This window comes from Orycteropus afer, unplaced genomic scaffold, assembly GCF_000298275.1.
Source record: "Orycteropus afer afer isolate SDZICR_OR568_19922 unplaced genomic scaffold, OryAfe1.0 scaffold00080, whole genome shotgun sequence".
NCBI lineage: Eukaryota > Metazoa > Chordata > Mammalia > Tubulidentata > Orycteropodidae > Orycteropus > Orycteropus afer.
Genome location: NW_006921667.1, coordinates 9,118,796 through 9,128,273, shown reverse-complemented (window position 1 = coordinate 9,128,273; position 9,478 = coordinate 9,118,796). Strand labels below are relative to the sequence as shown.

Genomic DNA, 9,478 nt, shown 5'->3' with positions numbered 1-9,478 from the left:
TGGTATGTTGTGGAAGCTACTGGCTAGGATTTTTTTTTTTTTTTTTAAAGATTTTGGTGTCTGCATGAGATATTGATCTGTAGTTTTCCTTTTTAATGATGTCTGTGCTTGGTTTGGATATCAAGGTTATGCCTGCTTCATAAGATGAATTTGGGAGGATTCCATCTTTTTCTATGTCCTGGAATATTTGAGTAGGATTGGTATCACTTCTTCTCTGAGTATTTGGTAGACTTCTCCAGTGAAACTGTCTGGGCCAGGGCTTTTGTTATATCAGTAATTCTTTTATGACCTCTTCAATTCTTCTTTTGTTATGGGTCTGCTCAAATTTTTGACCCTCAGTCTGTGTTAAACTAATGGACAGTCTTCTTAATTTAAATTTCTACTTCCCAAAATTTTTTTAAACTTTTAGTACCTACTGAAATGTACTATAAGATTGAAGTGTAATGGGTTTCTCTTACGCATGGCCTTTCTGGCCCTGGATTTGTAACTCTGCCAAAAATGATTGGTTGAGCCAGTATGCCCTGTGATTGGTCTATTTTACTCACCTTGCAGGGACTGCTTGGTTTACTAGTCAGAAAAGTGGTGTGTAAAACCACCCAACAGGAATGACTGACTTGCAGTCTACTCTAGAGTGGACTCAGTTTGTGGTTCTGCTGAGAGAGTCAAAACTTGAAATTGACAAGGGTTTGCTTATATAAACCAACTAAAAACTCAGGGGTGGGTAGGGGAGGGGACCTCCCAAAAGAGCTGTAATTCAGGTCAAGGGCTTTAACAGTGAAGACAGCAAGGAGATTGAAGGGGCCCTTTTCTCCCTGTGGCACAGAGCCAGCGGTAGCCAGAAACCCAGAAGGGGACCTGGCAGCAGAGAGCCAGTGGCAAAAGACCTGGAACAAGGGCTGGTGGCAAAGCCAGCAGTCATGGTAGAAAGCTGTTGCTAGGAAAGCAGCTGGCCGTGTATTGAGCCAGTTAGGAGCAGAGAAGCCAGCAACAGGGAGGCCAAAGGAAGAGTAGCCTGCACAACCGAGAGGGGATATGCATGGCCTACAAGGAACTGCTTCCTTGCATGGCCAAGAAGCCTGATAGCACAGCCAACAATAAATGAGCAAGCTATCCTAGTCGGTAAATGTCCTGCTCAGAAGAAGGGAGAGCTCAGGAGTGCCTTCCAAACCTTGCATATGTGCTTCCTGATCCTGAGGTGTTCCCAACTTGTAGGCTGTTACTTTCCTGATGAACCACATGACTGTAAGTACAGTCTGTGAGCTCTGAGTGGCCACTGCAACAAACTCTCAACCCAGAAAAGAAGTGCCATGGGGGAACAGCTGGTGTCAGAAATGGGATAAGTTGGACAGCAGAGGTATAGCTGACCTCATCTCACAGGAACCAGCCTCATGATGATCCTGATTCTTACCCCTCATTAATCTAGATGAGTTCTGACACCACTACATTCCAAAGATGTATCTGACAACACCAAATCTCAGTGCTGATTTGTGGTATTTCCTAACAAAGACCATGTGATAATTGGAGCTGTGTGTCAACTTGGATGGACCACAATTCTGTGTGGTTTAAGCAATTGTGATGCGGGTTGTTCCAATGATGGGATCAGACATGTATGTTTTGAGCAGCTAGCTAATCTGTTGCAAGGGAGTTTCCCTAGGGGTGTGGCCTGCTTCCAGTGTACCTGTGGACATCCTGGGAAAAGAGACACTCTTCTGTGGATCGGGATTCTGTTGTGCTGCCTACAACTGTCCATGAGTAAACAATCTATCGTTCGGCCTGAAGATCTTGGATTCGTCATTTGTTAGAGTTAACAGCCAGTATACTGCCTGCCAACCTTGAGCTCCTCAGCCCCTACAGTTGCTGAGTCAGGAAAAGCCTCCAGCTTGACGTTTGATCCAAGAACTTTGGATTTGCCAGCTTCTATAAGTGTGTGGGCCATTTTCCTAAGATAAATTTCTCTTTCTCTCTCTATATAAGCTTTTCGGTTCTGTTTTTCCAATAGCCAGGATACATGGGTCCAGGAACCAAGGGGTGAAAATGGGAGTGGTACCACTCACTATTACCCCTAGTGACCCACTCAAAAAGTTTTTGCTTCCTGTCCCTGCTACCCCATGCTATGCAGGTCTGGAGATCTTAGTCCCAAAGCGGGGAACACTCCCACCTGGAGAGACAATACTGACTGTATTTGAACTGGAAATTAAGAATGCCACCCGGCCACTTTGGCTTCCTCATGCCTCTGGATCAACAGACAAAGAACATTACTGTACTATCTAGTGTGACAGATCCTGATTACCAAGGGGAAACTGGATTGACATTACATAATGTAGGTAAAGAGAATATGTCTGGAATAGAGGAGATTCTTTAGGGCGTCTCTTAGTACTACCATGCCCTGTGATTCAAGTCAATGGATAATCACAGCAACCCAATTCTGGTATGACTGCTAAAGACCCAGATCCTTCAGGAATGAAGGTTTGGGTCACTCCATCGGGCAAAAACCACAACCAGCTGAGGTGCTTGCTGAGGGCAAGGGATATACAGAATGGGTGGTGGAAGAAGGTAGTTCTGAATGTCAGCTACGACCATGTGACCAGTTGCAGAAACGAGGACTGGATTGCTGTATTTCTTCATTGTACATGTGCATCAAATATTTTTGTTTCCTTCTGTTATGAACTGTGAAATGTAAATAAGTTTCATGAGTTTTGGTTGCACATGTGTTAGCGTATCAGGTTAGGCACAAATATGACTTTATAATTGTTCTTGTTTAGAGATTATATATGGTTAAGAAGATGTGTACAACTGCCACGTTTACAAGGGGTGGACTATGATAGTTGGAGCTGCATGTCAACTTGGCTGGACCATAATTCTGTGTGGTTTAAGCAACTGTGATGTGGGTTGTTCCAATGATGGGATCAGATGTGTATGTTTTGAGCAGCCAATCCATTGAAAGGGAGTTTCCCTAGGGGTAATGGCCTGTTTCCAGTATATTTATGGACATCCTGGGAAAAGAGACACTCTTCTGTGGATCGGGATTCTGTTGTGCTGCCTATAACTGTCCGTGAGGAAACAATCCACCACTCAGCCTGGAGATCTTGGATTTGTCATTCGTTGGAGTCAACAGCCAGTATACTGCCTGCCAACCTTGAGCTCCTTAGCCTCTGCAGCTGCACGAGTCGGGAAAAGCCTCCAGCTTGATGTTTGATCCAAGAACTTTGGACCTGCCAGCTTCTATTAAGTGTGTGGGCCACTTTCCTAAGATAAATTTCTCTTTCTCTCTCTATGTAAGCTTTATTGGTTTTGTTTCTCTAGAGAACCCAGTCTAACACAGACCATGACTTCTGGGTTCTGTGCTACCAGGACATGTCTGAGAACTCCTATGCTAAAACAAGCCTACAACACAGTAATGACTGATGCAAAAGGAGACAGAAAAGTAGAAGAAACTACAGGGATGCTAGGTAGTTTTGACAGAGAAATGAGAAGCTGGCAAAAACAAAAGGTATAAGCAAAATGACATGAGTGTTGAAATAAAAATAAAGGGACAGAAATGAAAGAAGCTGAAAATGAAAAGGATTTTAAAACATATCCTCTGAAGTCTTGAATTCTAAGTCTAGAGCCTAATTATCACCTTGGGCAAACCATGCAACCTCTGTGCATTTATCTAAACGGAATCACATTTGTCTCTGCTGAAACCCAGGAGGCAGAGGACCTTAACTTGTTCTGTGGCCCACACCTTCCATATAAGATGCTGGAGGGGTAAAGAGTAAGGCAGAGGTACAGGTTACTTCTCTGCTAGCACTATGGCCCTGTGGTAGGCCTAGGAAAGATGACAATGGCAGGCAGGGGCAGCAAGCAATCTGGGATCCCACCTACACAGGTCTGGCTAGAAAACCTGTGTCACAGCAGAACATGAAGCAAAGATACCATGGCAAAGCCAGGTCACATGTTCCCTCTTTCAGAGCAAACACACACTCAAAGATGATGGGACTGCCATGGCAAGTGCTCTAGGGTACCTCTCTTCCCAGTGTGGTCAAGTGGTTTGAGATTTCACTCACCAAGTCAAAGACAAGGACAAATATATTTAAAATTTAGACAAAATTCTCCTGAAATGTGGCTCTTCCTCCCTTTCTTTATATAAGCAAAAATTCAGCATACAGCAATTTTCAAAATCTTAAAGCTAAAAAACTATGCGCTATACAAATAAACTAATTTCTAAACTAAAAAACCAAACTCACTGCCACCAAGTCGATTCCAACTCATAGCAACCTGCATTGGGTTTCCAAAGCTGTAAATTTTTATGGAAGCAGATCGCCCCATTTTCCTTCTGCGAAGCAGCTGGTGGGTGTGACCCACTGACCTTCTGCATAGTAGCCAGAAGCCTTATGCAAATTACTCTGAGTGAAGAACTCTCATATACAAAGGCATCTGAGAGCATCTGTGCACAAACGCACCATGGAAGAATGGGCTCCTGGGGCCAAGTTGCTAGTCTGATAGAGCCTAGTGAAACCCCTGAGACTATAGCCCCTCGCTGTCCTTCAGGTCTAGAACTGAACCCATTCCTGTGGCTTCCAGCCAAACAAAAGACAGGTACATGAGCTGAACATTTACATTAGGTAGATACACTCCTTGGAGAGATCAATCATGGGAGAATAGAAGGGTTGTGTATGCACAGAGAGACAGTCCAGGGGGCAGCAGTGCATAGAAGGGAAGGACACAGGGAAAAGGTGGCTATGGGGAGGAAGTGGGAGGAGAACTGTTGCAGTGTGGGAGATTACAATCAATGTCATGAGACAAAGGTATATGTGAACTGCTGTATGGAGAATGAATTTGCTCTGTAAACTTTCACTCAAATCACAATAAAATTTAAAAAAAAGAAAGAAAGAGAGAAAGAACCTACACATTTGGGGGGGCTGGGGAGAATGGGTTCCAGGTGATCTTCGCAAGTGGTCTTCTTTTCAGAGTGGCGCCTGATCTAAGAGTGACTAAGAGTGGCATAGACTACCTCATTGCACATTATTTTCTATAGCCAGATTGCACACTTATGACCTAAACCATTTCCAGAACACACGTATGGCAAAATGTCACACCAGATAGGAACATACATTCCTTCAGTACATTCTTTTACTATCTTCTCTCAGTTCATTTAATTTATACAACAAAACAATGAGCAGTGGTCATTTTTAAATTATCTGCAATAAGAGCTTTCAGAACCTCAAGTAAGCAAACCATTTTTTTTCTTTTCTTTCTTTTTTAAGAGTTTCCCTGCAAGTTTTACAAACTTTCAGCTATTAGGAAACTTTTAATGGGTTCTATTATAATCAAGAGCCTATATTCCAACACTTGGTTATATACACTCACCAAGAACACGAAAAGAACACAGAAAAGTTGCAGTTATGTCACAGAAATTAGCAGAGAAAGATATACTAATTTTAAAACTCCCCTAATTCTTCCTGCTAGCAAACTTCTACTATTCTAAATACCTGTGCCCAACAGAGATCTGAAAAGAGCAGCAGTGCTGCTGGGAGGTACTCACTTTGAAACAGTTTGGATGATGAAAACGTCTTTTCCCCTCACAGATTCCTGAATCTGTACTCTGGTTTCTGGCAGGAAAAAAAAAGGGGGGGGGGGCAGGATGGGGAAGGCATATAATTTACATTTTTTTAAACATACAAAACACCTTTATTATTCCTCAAGATTATAAAATATGGAAACTGGAATTGTTATGCAAGTCACAAGACTCTATTAAAAAAAAAAAAAACTCTGCTATTGAGTCAGATCCGACTCATAGCAACCCCTGCTTGAGTTTCCAAGGCTGTACTACTAAAGAAGTAGATTGCCCAATCTTCCTTCCAAGGAGTGGGTGGTGGGTTTGAACCACCAACCTTCTGGTTAGCAGTCTAATGTCTTTGAAAGGTATTTGCTACATTCCATCCTTAAGAGGAAATTGTATTTCTGACATACAAGTAAATCTATCCATTTCACTGCTTATATATAAGCAGTGAGTGTTGTAATATATACCATTCTTTGTACTACATCTTTATAGGACATTACATATTTATTCAATAATCCAGCATCTATTGAGAACCTAGGCACAAATGTTATGTTATGAGAGCAAAGGTAAGTAAGATCCATTATCCCTAGTTTCAAAACATTTGTAAGCCAGAAGGAAATAATTAGACAAATCCAGAACAGAACATTCTACAAGACAGTATTTTCAAAAAGTCAATGTTATGGAAAGATAAAAGAAAAGGTGAGGGGAATGTTCTAAATTAGGAAAGACTAAAGAGACCTAACAAACATATCAGTTGAACAATGAATCCTGGCTTGAGGGGAGGAGAAAAAAAAAGCTGTAAAAGACTCTTTACAACAACTAGGGATGTATGAATATAGAATGGATATTAGATGATAGAATTATAATTAATTTTTTTAATGTGATAATGGTGTTTATGTAGAAGAAAGTCCTTAATTTTAGGAAATGCATGTTTAAATATTCAGGGTTTATGTGCCTTAACGTTAAATCTAAGTGGTAAGTATACATATGGTTTCACTGTTACTATTCTTTCAATTTTCTTATATGTTTGAATGTTTTCATAAATAACGTTTGAAAAAATCTAATGCACATTTAGAAAGAAATGTGCTGTGCTAGAAGTAAATGAGCTTTAGAGTCAGAGAGATCTGTATTCCAACGTTGACTCTGCTATCTCTGGGACCTTCTTACCTAACATCATCCCTGAACTCATTTTTTCAGAAGCTGGTAACAGTAACAAATCAACAAAAGTTAGTTCCCTCCTTCCTTCCCAAAGGATACCAAGTATTGTCTCTCCCTCACTCATACACCTGGACAGCAGACCAAGCTCCTTCAGAGTCTTACATTGCTAGTTCTCTCTTTTCCCCCTTTCCAGACTCCAGACAAAGGCCTCATCCAATTCCCTTTAGAGGCAGAATCTTCTCCAAACCCTGCATATTCTCTTCACATATTACACTTTTTCCTTCTAGAGCCACATGGGGAATCTTGAGAGAGAAGGAAGAGAAGTCAATAATAGAGAAATAAATAGAGGAAGAGCAAAGCTGCACCTTTTTATCAGAGCCTCCTGTAAATTCATAATATTTAAATATTTGATAAAGTCCTACAGTAGAAAAAGACAGGGAACTAGTTATGTATTGAGCATCTACCATGTGCCAAGAACTGCGTTAGGCACAAATTATTCCAATTAATCAGCAAAAAAGCCCAAATTATTAGAAAAGTTAAGTAACTTGGCAAGGATAAGGTTGTATGACTCTCAAGCCCATACAGGCTAGTCATCACTACTGCTAGAGTAATTTCAAATACCTACCATTTTTATGGAAATTACAAAAGGACACCTTTCTTAAAATTTGGAATTACGTAATGACATAAATCAATTTGCAAAAAGTATTTTCCTAACAAGATTTCATGAGTCAAACCCATACAGCTCAGGTGGTGGTAAAGAATAACAATCCATTAAAACTGTGTCCATACAGGATTCATTCATTCTATCTAAGATGACACAGATTCAACTAACAACTCATCTAATGTTTCCACTCCCTTGACTGGCTGATTCATATATTTATGCAGTTTTTGTTTGGATGAGGTATAAGACCTAGAGCCCAAGCCTCGAGATGTGACTTATCCAAGGATTATATAACTAGTTGGTATTAATGAACTGCCATCAAGGCAATTCCTACTCCTAGGAACCACCTCACAGGGTTTCTAAGGCTGTAATCTTTACAGAAGCCGACTGCAACATCTTTGTCTCGCACAGCAGCTGGTGGGTTTGAACTGCTGACCTTTCAGTTAGCAGCCAAGCACTTAATCACTGTGCCACCAGGGTATTAATGGGAGTTAAAAACACCATTTTCTCTATCTTGCCTGACTTCCTGCTAACAGAACTAAGCAGACAACTGAGTTGAATCATACCTGAGCGGTACACATAGACCCTGTTTCAATAATGGAGGACAAAGGACAGAGCCAGTATGCCATATGCCACCAAAAACCCCACGTTACAGATGTCCAAGATAGCTCACCTCTGTTAGGTTCCTGGTAAACCTGCACTTTGCCCATCTCCACCCCCAGCCGCCTAGAGAAGAAAAAGGGGGGAAAAGCTGAAAAGGTAACAGAATACACTTAATATCTTTACTATTAAAGGATGATTCATATATGGATTTAAAAAATCAAGGAATTCTTACAGTAAGATAAAATGTCAATATTAAATGTCTGTCACTCCACTACTTCACCCATTCACCCCCACCCCAGGTCTACCCAACAAAGCCCTACATGGTCTAACTCTACGACCATCTTCCCTGTGTTCACTCAACCTATTTTCTGTTCCTGAAACAAACCAATTCCCCCACACCACAGGGCCTTTGAATCTGCTTTTCACTCTTCCTGAGGGTTCCCAGATCTTCACTCGTGGCTCAATCCAGTTTCAAAATCCAAGTATACCCCCATAGTTTCAAAGGCTAAAGCAAAACAACTTGCCCCGTCATTACTTTGATACAATTTTCTTCACAGCATTTCTCAACATTGAAATTATCTTGTTTACCTGCTTCTTGTCTGGCTCCTCTACTAAAATATAAATTTCATGAGGAGGAAGGATCTTGACTGGCTTACTCACTACCAATCCCCAACATCTAGCTCAAGGCCTAGTACCCAGTAGGGGTTCAATAAATATCTAATGAATATCTAAAATTATACCAAATGACAAGCTATTAAAGGTTTTCATCTAGTATACTTTCACTATTCTTTTTACTCTAATAATGCTATGCAAACGCAGCACTTAACATAATCCCTGGGCACACAGAGGCACTCCATAAATGTCTGCCAAGTAAATATTTAGAGAGTAGTTATATATAACAAAAAGTTAGTCTTCAATATACACAGTTGAATCACAAGTTAATTATGAGATATCTGCTTTCAGGTTTAACCATCAGTGGTAATCCAATTATCAAATTTAAAACATCACATAAAGGATATTCATTTTAATGGTAAGATCATAACTCACTCAGCAATCTTCTTCGAAAGCTCCATACATGATGAATTCGAATTTGCTGAAAACAATACCAGACCTCCTTTGGTTATGTTCATCTTGGTTTCTAATTCAGATGGTGCCACACAAAACATCAAAACCTTTTTGATTTTCCAATTCTCAAAGCCTAGAAGGATTAAAACATATTAAGAACTGCATATAACTCAGAAGATTACGGAATTATTTTTATTATTTTTTAGCAAATGACTTGAGCTGAAGAAAAATAGTTCTCACAATAATGGTATCTTTTATATTACACATATAATGTTCACTTGCATTTTAGGGTTCTAAGTTTATGGAAATGTTATTCCATGACTTAAAAAGTTTTCATGACCACTTGGGAATAAATGATACACTTACAAGAAAGGTGGAGCTGAAGAGCTCAGAGAAGCTGACAGGCTAGACTTAATATTTTACTGTTTGCTGCTGAAAGTCAATTACGG

The 9,478-nt window shown here is 40.4% G+C and overlaps 1 protein-coding gene across 1 annotated transcript in view; it reads right to left on the bottom strand.

The window, feature by feature from the left end:
* PRPSAP2 (phosphoribosyl pyrophosphate synthetase associated protein 2) overlaps positions 1-9,151 on the bottom strand; it is a 107,283-nt gene extending 98,132 nt beyond the window's left edge. Inside the window, exons 1-3 of the mRNA XM_007941466.2 lie at positions 9,012-9,151; positions 8,035-8,087; positions 5,525-5,591 (exon numbers count right to left, since the gene is read on the bottom strand). Of these exons, the coding sequence (XP_007939657.1) occupies positions 5,525-5,591; positions 8,035-8,087; positions 9,012-9,130 (239 nt within the window). The 5' untranslated portion in view covers positions 9,131-9,151. The remainder of the gene's footprint in view (positions 1-5,524; positions 5,592-8,034; positions 8,088-9,011) is intronic.
* Between the last annotated feature and the right edge of the window lie 327 nt (positions 9,152-9,478).